The 15,085-nt window shown below is 35.9% G+C and overlaps 1 protein-coding gene across 1 annotated transcript; it reads left to right on the top strand.

Moving 5' to 3' along the window:
• Positions 1–283: 283 nt before the first annotated feature.
• Positions 284–3,466, top strand: LOC145103296 (mitogen-activated protein kinase homolog NTF3). Its single transcript, XM_079040850.1, has 3 exons — positions 284–783; positions 1,144–1,570; positions 2,510–3,466. Exons 2-3 carry the CDS (start codon positions 1,148–1,150, stop codon positions 3,206–3,208), a joined length of 1,122 nt encoding a protein of 373 aa, XP_078896976.1. The 5' UTR covers positions 284–783; positions 1,144–1,147; the 3' UTR covers positions 3,209–3,466.
• Positions 3,467–15,085: the final 11,619 nt, after the last annotated feature.

Here is a 15,085-nt window from a genome sequence, read left to right as displayed (position 1 = left end):
ATTGACTATTCTTAATTCCTAATATCATTGAGTTAGAATCCATTTACTATTTCTACATAAATACTATATTGTAACTTTAAGCTTTAACCTTTCCGCTACCATTTTGATTTTTAGTTTTGTGCTTTAAATTACCAACTTTGTTTCAATTTTACTTTTTGTACAAACATATTTATATGTATATAAAAAAGTTGTAGCTAACTGTGAAGTTGGGATATTTTAAGTATCGGAAAAGAAAGACCGAGCGATATTTATATGTTTTTATCTTTTAATTTTCCTTTTATATATTTTTGGTCTCCACTCTCTTCATCACCCCTCTCTCTCCCCCGCCCTTCTTCTTCACTGGTCCATCCAGACACTGCCCATGCGGCCTCTGATCACATCCAGATAACGAATCACACTCTATTTTGCGTGTGTGTGTCTTTTCCACAGATCCAATAGATCTCTTCTTTTTCTTTCTTATCTTTCTCTTTCTACTCACGATAGATGCATTGAATTACAAGATCAGACCCTCCGATCACTTCCAATCAGCCAATTTAAGTGATATTATGATGCTATAATGCTCGAATCGAATTGGGTTTTTGAATTGTAACAGTGAATCGCAGGAACAAGGCTCAATTTTGTTAGATAATAACTGTGACAAGTTCTTGATCTTCCTTCAAGTTGAATTGGGTATGAAATTGAAGACGAAAGTTCATGTTTTACTAGAATTCATCGAGCTTCTGTGTCTTGCGAAAATTGAATTGAAGAAATTGGACTAAAGGTTAAGCTTTTCGTACAAAGGAGGTATGCTTTTAGGTTTTCAATTTTTGTTTTCCCTGAATTTATTGCTATTAAAGGTAATTTCTTTCATGATATTCATAGTTTTTTCAATACCCGAATCAGGAAATGTGCGTGCATCTCTTTAGGACTTCTTTTGGTTAATAGTTGTTGTACTTGATATGATTTAATTCTTGTTCTTGTTCTGAAAATCCTAATTATTTGTTATGAACGAATAAATCAATAAACATGGTCAACGACTTCAATCCTCAATGAATCAATAACCGATTTTTGTGGGTTTTTATCTTTTTATCAATTTATCATTCATACCCTCTTAAAATCTCATTCTCACAATCTCACTATTGACTTTCTATGATCTTGATGAAGAAAAATGGCGACTCCAGTTGACCCACCAAATGGGATTAAATCCGAAGGGAAGCATTACTTTTCTATGTGGAAAGCGTTGTTTGAAATCGATACAAAATATGTTCCAATCAAGCCAATTGGTCGAGGTGCATATGGGATTGTTTGTTCTTCTGTTAATCGTGAAACCAATGAGAAAGTAGCAATAAAGAAGATACACAATGCCTTTGATAACCGAATTGATGCACTCAGAACTTTGCGTGAACTCAAACTTCTTCGACATCTTAGACACGAAAATGTTATTCGTTTGGTAGATGTTATGGTGCCCATTCAAAGGAGAAGTTTTAAAGATGTTTATTTGGTTTATGAGCTTATGGATACAGATTTGCATCAGATTATTAAATCGTCTCAAGCGCTTAGCAATGATCACTGCCAATACTTCCTCTTCCAGGTAATTGAATGATTGGTCTGCCTTATAACATGATACGACAGAATAGGATGTACTGTGTATGACATATATTTAATAAATTCTAGTCCTAGTTCAGTATATATTGAACTAGGACTAAAATTTATGTTGGTAGGACAAAATTTATAAGTTTTTGTCCTATCCAAAGGTGAGACATAGAGTCGCACTTGATTTCTCCTTTATGCAAAAGACTTGATACCCTCCTCATCTCATTAGCCCTAGAAACTTCTCCGGTCTGTCTAGTTCTGTTATGTTTTGTTTTGTCCTGTGTGTGTATACGAGATAACATTGGACAGGATAAGACTAGAATTGACTCGTCATTTTTTTATAGTTAATTTTGTGATCAGATGAGAAGGACATTTACGTCTTTTAAACATACGAGATAACGAGTCCATGTCTCACCTTGTTCGACGATTTTAGGTACGACTAAAAAAATTACAGTTTTTGTCTTATTGACATCAAGCTAAAGTCTAATATACACTGCAATGTCCCACCTTGTTTCACCTTTTTAGAACATGACAAAAAATTGCAATTTTTGTTCTGATGTCATAATTTCAAACATAATTTCAATAAACTATAATGTCCCACCTTTTTAGGTGTATGCTCTTAAATTGACACCCTAGATCTCATTATCACGTTGACACCCTACTCAACTCTTTATCATATTGACCTATTTAACAAAAATCAACCTATAATTAACTACTTATAATCAGTTCTTTCGAAAAACATGCAATTTAAACCGATAAAATTACTTCAAAAACTAAGTAGGGTCTATATGGTAAAATTAAGTGTTTTTTAGCAAACCCCTTTTAGGCAAGACAAAAATTATGGTCAAATACACACCAAATACACCGTGCTACATAAAAAATGGGATCTAAATATATATACAATTTTTAAATAATACAAAATTATTTTTTTTCTCAGTTGTTGCGAGGCTTGAAGTATCTACACTCAGTAAACATCCTCCATCGCGACTTAAAGCCCGGAAACCTCCTCATAAACGCAAATTGCGACCTAAAAATATGCGATTTTGGGTTAGCACGTACAAACACCGGTAAAGACCAATTCATGACCGAATACGTAGTCACCCGTTGGTATCGAGCTCCGGAGCTTCTTCTCTGTTGCGACAACTACGACACCTCCATTGACGTATGGTCAGTTGGATGCATCTTCGCTGAACTTTTGGGCAGAAAACCCTTATTTCCAGGAACAGAGTGTTTAAACCAGTTGAAATTGATTGTCAACATACTCGGAAGTCAAAGAGAAGATAATATCGAGTTTATCGATAACCCAAAAGCGAGAAATTACATAAAGTCGCTTCCTTTTTCACCTGGGACTTCGTTTTCAAGGCTTTATCCTCATGCGCATCCGTTAGCGATAGATCTGTTGCAGAAGATGTTGGTTTTTGATCCTTCGAAGAGGATTAGTGTGGTGGATGCGCTTCGTCATCCTTATATGTCGCAGCTTTATGATCCGAATACGGATCCTCAGGCTCAAGTTCCGGTGGATTTGGATATTGATGAGGATTGGGGGGAGGAGATGATAAGAGAGATGATGTGGAAGGAGATGATTCATTATCATCCTGAAGCTGTGGCTGCTGCTAATTCTGAGGTAATGTTGTAAGTTGTGGCTACGTATCTTAATGTTACACAGTTACAGTTGTTATGAGTTTAATAAACAGGGGAGATTGGGAGATGATGCATTTCTAGTTTATGTTGTTGAATGCAAAACAATCTCTGTTTATGTAAATAGATGTGTGTGTGTTTTTTTTTCACTCCCACCCCATAAAGGAGATAAGAGAGTTGTTTGTGTTCTTGTTGAAACTCTTGGAACTTTGTTCTTTGTTGTACATTAAGTTATATGATTATATTAGAACTAAAAGGGTTGTTGGTTGGAGTGAATGAGTGTTTTTTTTTTGTTATGATGATAGTTGTGAAAAAAGTAAGGTGTCTTTTTGTTTTTTTGGAAGCAAAAGTTAATAAATCTTGATCATCTCTATAATCCACTATAGGAGAAAATGTAGACCAAATGGCTGCAAACAGTAATAAAAATCGTGTTTATTTATTAACATGTTGCTGTAAATATTAAAAGAATAAAATAAACTATTTTATATAATGAAAATAAGTTTTTAATACAGAAAATTTAATAATATATGATATTTTAACAAAAATTTATGATATTACAGTAAAAAAATAATGATATTCTAGCAAAAAATTATCATTATGCAATACAAAAAAACGAAAAAAAAAATCATTTAGCAAGAATAAACAAAAAGAAAATGAAAAAAAAGGTGAAACAAGAATTCAACAAGATTTCAAGAATATATAATCAAATTTATCAAAATTTCAGCAAGAAAAAAAAAATAAGAGGTTGGAAGTGGCAAAACAAGTGCTGCCCCAAATAGAACACGTTTATATGTTTTTTTTATTCCGAAGACTTCTTAAAAATAAACAGTTGCGAGATGAAAAGTGTTGTACGTATGTTGCGTCACAAAACAATAAAAGATCTAAAAAGGTTTTTTTTTTTTTAAAAAAAAAGACCCATTACCTAAGTGATCTTAGACATAGATTTAATGGGATTTTTTTTATCACCAAAGTACAAAATCGCTGAAATCGCTAACTTTGGTAAAGTGGCTTATTTATTTATTTTAATTTTTTTAGAGAGTACAAAACAGTACAATGGTTGGAAATAGTCACTTTTCAAGTTGTGCAAAAGAACATGTGTTTAGGTTAGCCTCAGCTGATATCTGCTGATATCTGGTGAGACAATTATAAAGCTGAAAGATTTGTTTTTTTAAAAAAGAAAAAGAAATTAGCTATAAAATTCATTATCTACAAACAACTTGATGATCAAATATAGTGATGGTTTGGCGTGTATGGTTGGTTTAATATAAATATGATACATATTTATAAACTTAACATTTTCTCGTGAATCTCATGCATTTAAAATTTTTTTATTTTTAACTTTCTCAAACCACATTCATTTGAAACCTTATTTTTTAACTAATGCAACTTAAAAGTTTTCATAATTATGATTTAACACGCAAAAGTTTTATAATTTATATTATATTTAATTAGAATTTAGTGAAAAGTTTAATATAAAAAGACCAATTTTTTGGTAAGGCACGCACACAAATTTCAGAAAGAAAACAAAATTAAAGGTTTTTGTGTTGGGTTGAGGTCTTATGACCACTTTTGAAGATATGCTATTATAGAGCTTTTAATTTGTAAGTTGGTTATACTAATTCATTTTTATATTTTCTTCGTTTTTGGATTATTGTAACACATGATGGGTTTTGGACATAAGAACTTTACCTATGTGCACATACAACCCTATAGCTTGGATCTAGGTTTCACTAATTGAACATGCGATAATTCCAAGACTTTCATGGCTAGATCTAAGAACAAAACATATGAAAAGAGATCTAGAATAATACCTTGAGTTACTTGCTTGAAACCTTCTTCTTCTTGGAGCTAAGAGTCACAAATGTCACACCTCTAATGGCTTACAAACACCAACTAGCAAGAAGGTGACTTGAGAGAGATGAGGAAGAGGGAAGTCGGCTCTAGGGTTTCTCCAATCACAATGGTGGTCGATTTCCTCAACCCTATGGGTCTATTTATACCGTGAGCTCCTACGGTTTCACCCTTAAACCCTAATTGGATAACTTAGCCTCAAAGCAATCCAAATCCCTTCCTAGATAAGGCTTTGGACGATTTCTAGGTGATCTATATCCCTAAAATTGTCCAACCCTATATCCATAAGGATTATCAGCTCAAAATACAACTTTCATACATTTGACAGTTTATACCCCTTTATTCAATTAATCTCTTTAAGTCACCAAATTAATTCCTAATTAATTTATGACTTATATTAATCAAATAATATTATTATTCTTTTAATATATTATTCTTATAATATATTAATTATAATATCTCTTCTCTATAAATCACCCTGTCAAGTTGCTATGGTGAAGGCAACCCAAAAGGACCATGCACAATCGGGTCAAGTACTTACCAAATATAGTTACAGCCTTAGACACTAATCCAATAGTCTCCCACTTGGATAAGTCTAGTAACTATAAACGCAAACACAATCCGATTAGCAATCGTAGCTCTCAAAGACGCTGTTAACTCTGATCTTATCAGTAACCTGTCCTTTAGATAAGGGATCATACAACCCTCTGTTTTGATATCGTGCAGACGATTTTATGAGACATTGTCATACTCATTGTCCAACAACTATTTCCTCGATCTCAGATTTATTTGACATAGAACTTAATTGAACACATCAATTCAGTCTTGACTGGGCCCGACACATAAGTCAAATCAAATCATCGAGCGGCCGTGATATCGCTTTTACCCTCTTAGAATAAAAGTAATAGTTAAACTTCAACTTATATGCATTTACTTATCGACTAACCAACTATACACAACAATGCGTTTTACGACATCAATTTACTGATGCGGTTTCGCATTATCAATATACAACCAATTAGTAAATAATAAACCATATATCTAGGTTTTAAGACCATATGATATTATCGTCTTGCGATCATTCCAAAATGATTCCAGCAAGCGCGAGTTTATTCCAATGCTAAAAACTTGTTCATAAGCACTCATGAACGTTGCAGCAACCCTTTGCTATGTCTAATACCATTTAGACAATCTACACACCAATTCATGACAATCTTCATTCATACCTACTTCCAACATATGAACGATTGTGGACTGTTTGAATAATTCGATTATTCTTAATAAACTTAATTATTCTGGAAGTCAAAACATGCAAAGTGAAACAATAGCTAAACAATTAACATAAGACAGTAACAATACTTATAAATAATACTCCTTTATTTAATCATCAAATGTCAATTACATTTATCTATTACACATTTCTAATACTATCTAATCTAAACTAATATCATCCCTCAGCCCAATACTCCTAGCATGCTGCAAGTGCTTAACCCTACTCAGTCCCTTCGTAAGCAGATTTGCTGGGTTATCTTTTGATGATATCCTCTTAACCACGAGGTGTCCTTCTTCTACTCGATGCCTAATAAAGTGATATTTTCTGTCGATATGTCGAGATCTACCATGATCCCTCGGTTCCTTGGTCAAGGCAACCGCTCCTTCATTATCACAAAAAATTTCCATGGGCTCCTTTATAACAGGCACAACTCCAAGGTCGCCAATGAAGTTCTTCAACCATATTGCCTCCTTTGACGCTTCGCTCGCTGCAATGTACTCGGATTCGCACGTTGAATCAACTACAGTTTCCTGTTTGGAACTTTTCCAAGTTACCGCTCCTCCATTAAGGGTAAAGACCCATCCCGACTGCGAACGGTAGTTGTCCCTATCGGTCTGGAAACTGGCGTCATTGTACCCGCGCACCTTTAATTCATCACTCCCTATGAGGACTAGAAACCATTCCTTGGTCCTCCGAAGGTACTTAAGAATGTTCTTGACCGCAATCCAATGCGCTCTACCAGGATTCCCTTGGTATCTACTGACCATGCTTAAAGCGAAGGCCACATCAGGTCGAGTACAAGTCATAGCATACATGATCGAGCCAACTGCAAAAGCGTAAGGTACTCGGCTCATCTCAGCTATCTCGGCTTCGGTATTCGGACTTTGAGTCTTTCTCAACTTGGTATTACTCTGTATCGGTAGTTCTCTTTTCTTCGAGTTTTCCATACTAAAACGTTTTAGTACCTTATCTAAGTAAGTATTCTGACTAAGTCCTATTAGTCTCTTACTTCTTTCTCTCACTATCCTTATTCCCAAAATATAGGAAGCCTCTCCGAGGTCCTTCATAGCGAAGCACTTCCCGAGCCAGGACTTTACCTTCTGTAGAGTCGGGACGTCGTTTCCTATGAGCAGTATGCCATCGACATACAAAACGAGAAAGCTAACTATGCTCCCACTGGCTTTGACATATACACATGATTCATCTTCGCTTCATACAAATCCAAACTCTTTGACTTTCTCATCAAAGCAAAGATTCCATCTGCGAGACGCCTGCTTAAGTCCATAAATGGACTTCTCAAGCTTGCACACTCTATTCGGATGCTTTGGATCGACAAAACCCTCTGGCTGAGCCATGTAAACATCCTCAGCCAACTTCCCATTAAGGAAAGCAGTCTTGACATCCATTTGCCATATCTCATAATCATGAAATGCGGCAATAGCTAGCATCACTCTAATAGAATTTATCTTCGCAACTGGTGAGAAGGTCTCATCATAGTCAACTCCGGGAGTTTGAGTAAAGCCCTTCACAACCAATCGCGCCTTGTACGTGTGCACATTCCCATCCATGTCGGTCTTCTTCTTGAAGATCCATTTGCACCCAACCGTCTTATGTCCGGGCACATTGTCAACCAAATTCCAAACTTGGTTGTCATACATGGACTGAATCTCACTGTCCATTGCCTCTTTCCATTTTTCAGACTCTGAGCCTGTCATGGCTTCCTTATAGCTATTAGGTTCATCTAGATTTATTAGTGTACCATCACTAATATACGTTTCCCCTTCGGTAGTAATATGAAAACCATAAAAATGGGGTTGAACTCTAATTCTTTCGGAACGTCTAAGAGGTAATGACTCGTCAATGGGTTCAACCGGAGTTTCCTCCTCGGGTTGAGCGCCAGCGGTAGAGGTTCCTTCATCATTCGACTCTTGAATCTCTTCAAGATCGATTTGCCTCCCACTGTCTCCTTGGCTTATGAGTTCTCTCTCTCAGAAAACCCCTCTCCTCGCAATGAAGACCACACTGTCACTCGGTCTATAGAAGAGATATCCAAAGGATTTTTGCGGGTAGCCGATGAAAATACATCGCTCATTACGAGGTTCGAGCTTGTCATGAGTTTATCGTCTTACGAAAACTTCACAACCCCAAACCTTGATATGTGCCAACAAGGGAGCTTTCCCTGTCCACATCTCGTGAGGTGTTTTGGCAACCTTCTTTGCAGGGACTCGGTTAAGGATATGGGCGGCAGTCTCTAAGGCATACCCCCAAAATGAGATAGGTAGTGAAGCACGACTCATCATAGAACGAACCATGTCCAACAAGGTTTGATTGCGCCTTTCTGCTACACCGTTTAACTGCGGTGTCCTAGGTGGCGTCAATTGTGAAACTATTCCACATTCCTTGAGATGGTCGTGGAATTCAAGACTTAGGTACTCTCCTCCTCGATCGGATCGAAGCATCTTGATTTTCCTGGCCAATTGATTCTCCACTTCATTCTTGAACTCTTTGAACTTTTCAAACGTTTCAGACTTGTGTTTGATTAAGTAAATATACTCATATCTACTATAATCATCGCTGAAAGTCACGTAGAAGCGGTTTCCATCCTTTGTGGTGGATCAAAAGGGCCCACATACATCGGTATGTATGAGATCCAATAAACCCTCACCCCTTTCACAAGTGCCAGTGAAGGGTGACTTGGTCATCTTTCCAAGTAAACAAGATTCGCACGTGTCATCTTCCCTAAGGTCGAATGACTCCAACACTCCATCCTTTTGGAGTTGGGCTATGCGCTTCTTGTTGACATGTCCAAGACGACAATGCCACAAAGATGCCTTATCCATACTATTGGAAGAATCTATACATAACACATCATTTCCTAGGTTATCTACAACCATAACAGTCTCATAAATTCCATTACAAGGCATTGCTTCAAAGTATAAAACACCATTTAGATAAGCATAAATAGAACCATTCATATTATTAAACAAATATCTAAATCCCTATCTAAACAAACCATGAAATGAAATGATGTTTCTTGCCATATCAGGCGAGTAGCAACAATTATTTAAATCTAGACCTAATCCATTACTAAGCACTAAAGAATACACTCCAATCTTGGTGACAGGCGACGATCTTCTGTTTCCCATGATTAGATTTATTCTTCCTTGCTCCACATCTCTATTTCTTCTTAGTCCCTGCAAATCTGAACAAATGTGGTAACCACATCCTGTATCAAGAACCCAAGAAATAGTGTGAGATGAATTACTAGATTTAATTGTGTATATACCTGCAAAAGATGGCTTGATCTTTCCCTCCTTGATGGCTTGCAGATATTCCGGGCAGCTTCTCTTCTAATGCCCTATCTTGTGGCAATGATGGCACTATGCCTCCTTCGGGTTAGGGTTGGGCTTAGCGGGATCAACTTTGGTCCCACTAGAAGAGGAAACATCTTGGGACTTTCCTTTGCGGTGGCTCTTTGAAGGAGCCTTCCTCTTCTTGCCCCTTCCCTGCCCTATAGCCAAAATAGGGGCAGCGGTTGGTGCAACAGACTTGTCCTTTAGGTTGCTCTCAGCAGTCCTTAGGAGTCCTTGGAGTTTGCTTAGGGTGACCTCTTCCTTGTTCATGTGGTAGGTCATCCTAAATTGGTTGTAGCATGAAGGCAAGGAATGAAGAACAATGTCGATGGCCAAATCCTCCCCACAGTTAACATTTAACTTGCGAGGACGATCAACATATCGTTGCATCTTTTGCAAGTGCACAGTCAACGATTCTCCATTTCCCATCTTGGCGGTGATCATATTAGTGATGATCTCGTAGTGCTCTTGCCTCGTGCTTTGGTGGTACCTCTCCATCAAGTCTTGATGCATTTCATACGGATACATGTCCTCATAGGACTTTTGGAATTCTTGGTTCATAGTGGCTATCATGATGCAATGTACTTTCGTTGCATCACGTTCGTGTGTCTCAAAGACAACCATCTCTTCGGGAGTAGCGATTTCTGGGTTGACCTTCTCGAGCTTTTCGTTGAGGACATACTCTTTGTCCTCATAGCGTGCAGTGGTGCGAATGTATCTTATCCATTCGCTAAAGTTGGTACCATCGAAGGTCACCTTTTGGCAAAGACTCATTAAGGTGAATGAGTTGGCAGCATCGTTGTTTGCGTTCGACATCTACAAATAGAAAGGACAAAGTTTGATTAGAATTTTGGATCCCTAATTAAACACCCAAAATGAAAAATTAGGGCTAGGACCCAACAACATTATTCACATATTAGAAAAGGGATGCCGTAATCCAATCATGCAAATAATTTGGAGGTAAGTGAATGATGATTCACTAATTCTTCACCACGAAAACATAACTTTAAGTTTTATTGAGAATTCCTAGATTTTAGAGATTCATTGAACCTTTCAATGGCATGTTTAAATCTCGATATGCCCCTCTAGTTTGTGACTGGGATACAGAGGATCACAAAGCGGGTGTGAATTACCATGTAAATCTACATGGTGCCTTCATTGTTACAATCATCTATTCAATGTGCCGGTAAACCACACACGCTCCATCGAACTATGATAAAAAATGAATCACCCTTTGCCACCTTTGCTTAGAACCAATTAGTGTGCCGGTAAACCACACACGCTCCACTAACTTCTTAGCAAGGGTGCAAAGTGCAATTTCATGGGATTGCATCAATTCACTTTTCCTAAAGTAACTAAGATTGGAAATTTTATAAAATAGTTTAGTTACTTTATAGATTCATTATACTTATTAATGAGGAGAGAGAGTTGCCCTATCCTACCTGTTCGGCTAATGACCCTCCACCGATCAAGCAAGCGGTAGGTGTGAGTGTACACCCATTAAGCGCCATTTTATAGGCAACAACCTTATATCCACCTTATAGACCGGCTTTGTGAATGAGGCCTACTAACGGTAAGACTAGCATTTTAATCTAACTTATATATTTATTAAGCTTTTAATAATATAATAGTATAGGGTTGAATTTTAAACTTGTAAAACTCTAGGGGTTGAAATTTAAATTCTTCTAAATTAAACTATTAACCACAAAATTCAAATTTCAAAACTTCGGGATAGAAATTGAACTTTTCAAACGATAGTGATCAAATAACAAATAATTCAAATTAAACAATTAATTTCATAATTATCTATATTTGACCTAATCCAATTTTAGTCATTAGATAATTACCAAATAATCTTAAATAGTCAAATATTTATCATATAAATAATCAATATTTAAAAGATTTGAAATTATCTTTATTTATGTCAAGGAAAATCATTAAATTAAGTTAAAATTCGGATTTTTACATAATGAAATGATTTAGGTATCAATCCAAGACAAAACAGCAACAAAATCCCGAATTTGATGGGTTTTATGTAAAACAAATAAACTAGAAAACAATTCCTAAGTTCACATGCAACCTACTTTGGATCTATGTTTTATCTATTGAACATACAACTTTGAATTGCAAAACAAGAACCCTAGAGGAGAGAGGCTAATATCAAAATTAACAAACTAGGGTTTAGTAATTACATACCTTTCAATTGTTATAGTAAACAATTGATAATTCCCTTGATCTTGATCTTGATCTTCTTGGAAGCTTAGCACCACAAGTGTAATGCCTCTAATGGAATCACACCCAAACTAGCAAGAAGGAAAGTAGAAGGAGAGAGAGGGAGTATGCAATTTTCGGCCCTAAGGGTTTCTTCCAAAGAAAGAGTGACCAAAATGTGAACCAGGAGGCTCCTTATATAGTTGAGGGATCTAGGGTTTAGGAAAAACCCTAATGCTCCTTGCTTAGGGCCTAAGCAAAGCCAAAGGCCTTATCCAAGCCCCCTTGGACGAAATCCTTAGGGTTTCCCCTATAGATTTCGTCCACCTCCTTCCAAGGAGGTTCTGGAGCCTTCCACTCAACTATTAGATAATTGCAAACTAGTCCCTGCACTTTATAATTAATTCTTTTAACCCCAAAATTAATTCTGATTAATTTCTGGCTAACAATTAATTAAACAAAATGATTTCTTATTAATATATTAATCTTTTAACATATTAATAAATTCATTTATATTAATTTATTAATATTATAATAAATTAATATCTCTCCTTTCATAATTTCCTTGTCCGGTTGCTAGGTTTGAGGGCAACCCAAAAGGACTGTGCTGCTATCAATTCAAGTACATACCAATTATAGTTATGGGCTTAGACACCTAATCCAACAGTCTGCCACTTGGATAAGTCTGTAACTATAATTGCTAGTATGCCTTATAAATTTGACCAGCAAATTGTAGCTTCCAAAAAGCTGCTGCCGAATTCTGACCCAGTCAGTTACGAGTCCTAAGATAAGTGATCATATAATCCTTCATTCTGCAAGATATCCCCAGACATAAGACATGAAATACAATCAATCTCTTTGTCCAGAATCTATGTTTCCGGATTTCTGATTTGTGATGATATAGGACTTCTAATCGAACACATCAATTCAGTCCTGGCTGGGCCCAGCACATAAGTCAACACCAAATCATCGAGGGGCCCACAGATATCGATTTTCCCGTTAGGGCAAAAGGAACGAATAAACATTGACTCATATGCTTGTATCTTTTACTCATCAAACCATACATGACAATATGTTTTATAACACCAAGTTACTGATGCGTTTTCATATCACCAATGTATAGCCGACTTGCAAATTACAACTCATATATCTCTATTTCAAGATCATAGATATTATCGTCTCAGTACTACTCGTGATGAATTCCATGAAGTCATACTCTGAGCGTGGGTTTATCCAATACTCAAATCTCAATTTCTGAGTACTCATGAACATTGCAACAAATCTATTGCCATGTCTATCCTTAGACAATCTACAATCCAGTTCATGACAGTCTTGATTCACTACTTATTTCCAAAAGTATGAGCAACTGTGGAGTTTGAATAATCTTATTATTCGGGAAGTCAAAACATGCAAAGTGAAACGCAATAATAATATTAATCCTATATGGCCCCAAAGCTTTTGAGCGTAAATAAAAACACTTTTATTTAAACACCATATTGATTACTCATTATTCATTGCTTATAGTTTCAGAAAATCAACTTATTACTTGAATTATAACCACAATTGTCCCATGCTCCAAGCATGCACACTTTGGTTTCCTATGGTCCATACTTTGTGAAATAAATCAATTGAAAAACCTTTCCAATGATGCTCATTTCACAATTCCCAATCCCTATTATTAGTGTTAGAACACAAGGTTCTTGCAACTACTAGAATATGCTAGATTCTAACATTTTATGCAACGATCCTTTTGCAAAGTCATAGCACAAAAGTCACCAAGACTTTGGCCAATGAAATTACAAAGTACTCTATCGGAAATTGTTACAAGATAATTCCATAGACGTGAAGTCTCACATTCAAAGTACATTCCTTTGAATATCCTTCTTGCATAAAAGTTTCTAATCTAGACACAGACTCTCAACATCCAAATCCCAATATGGAGACATTTCCATATTTGCCATATGACAGCTTATTCTTAATAGAATCTTATCTATTCATAATAATGTCAATATAGCCCATTCAGTACTATACTTCTAACTACTCACAAACGACAAATCCTCAGTGAACCTCAGATTTTCCTTTGATAGTTGTTTAATTATTTTAGTCAAAACCGATTCTAGTTCCTTTTTCCCTCTTAATTCCCTAGGCATTTGGAAAATTTTAGAATGGTAAAATATTACAACATATGCAATCGATCCTATACCCGAAGCGTATTGGACATGATGCATAATGTCTCACATAAAGAAGTGATACTTTATCAACCTTCTGCCATAATATTTTATGTGTCCTGTTCTCACAATTCGATCTATGAAGAGGGATGTCGTGATCATAATCGAATTTGAGAATACACTATATATCCTTGACTAAATTTATTAACATTTCTCGATCTAAGCTTTAGAATTTTGAAATGAAGTATAATATTCTCTCCCTTAATTATAGCAAAACAACTTTTCAAACATTACAACTTTGCAAAGTGAATCTTTGTTTTCTATAATTAATATTGCTAACTCGCAATACTTTACCATAATAATCATGCTCCCACTAACATGATGATTATTTTCTTACCAGCATAACACTTATGCTCCCACTAGCTTTGACATGTATTCAAAAAACAATTAAACTTCCAGAGAACAATGCTTATTGAATTCCTTAAGTTCATATTTCTAATACCTAATGCTTTGATAAGCCTTTATCAAAGCTTCTTAAAATCATACACCTTTGCCTTAGAAAGCTCATATGTGTGTCTTGACAAATTTAGAACTTATGTCACTAAGTCCCAAATGTTCAGAGTAATTGTCAAATCTCATAATTCGAACTATGGAAAGGGATGCCGTAACCATAATCGAATTTGAGAATACAATTTCCACAATTGCTATCTTCTTAAAATCTCTCTTAGTGAAAGCATTTCCTCACAGTCATTTTCATGAAGGAGGTAATCTTATGACACTTAGATTTTGTGGTGTATAAGTTCCTATCCTTGTGAATTTGTCAAAACCAAAGTTTGTGACAAATCCAAACTCATATGGACTGAACTTTCTCAATCTCGATTTCTTGCCTCATGGTAACACGAGTGCCCACCATGTCTTCCAAGTGGTTTATCAACTCATCCTTACTTATCAATGTACTTTCCATTGATCAAGGTGCTATGTCTTTATGCATTCACATGAGAACTCATAGAACTCACTTG

This window comes from Lactuca serriola, chromosome 4 (assembly GCF_051521515.1).
Source record: "Lactuca serriola cultivar US96UC23 chromosome 4, Lser_US96UC23_V15, whole genome shotgun sequence".
NCBI lineage: Eukaryota > Viridiplantae > Streptophyta > Magnoliopsida > Asterales > Asteraceae > Lactuca > Lactuca serriola.
The sequence above is the reverse complement of the archived record's forward strand: the minus strand, read 5'-3'. Positions and strand labels throughout refer to the sequence as shown.

Coding starts and splice junctions, on each gene's coding strand:
- LOC145103296 (XM_079040850.1), top strand. CDS start 1,148: ATGGCGACTCCAGTTGACCCACCAAATGGGATTAAATCCGAAGGGAAG. Junction 1,571..2,509: donor GCCAATACTTCCTCTTCCAG/GTAATTGAATGA, acceptor TTTTTTTCTCAG/TTGTTGCGAGGCTTGAAGTA.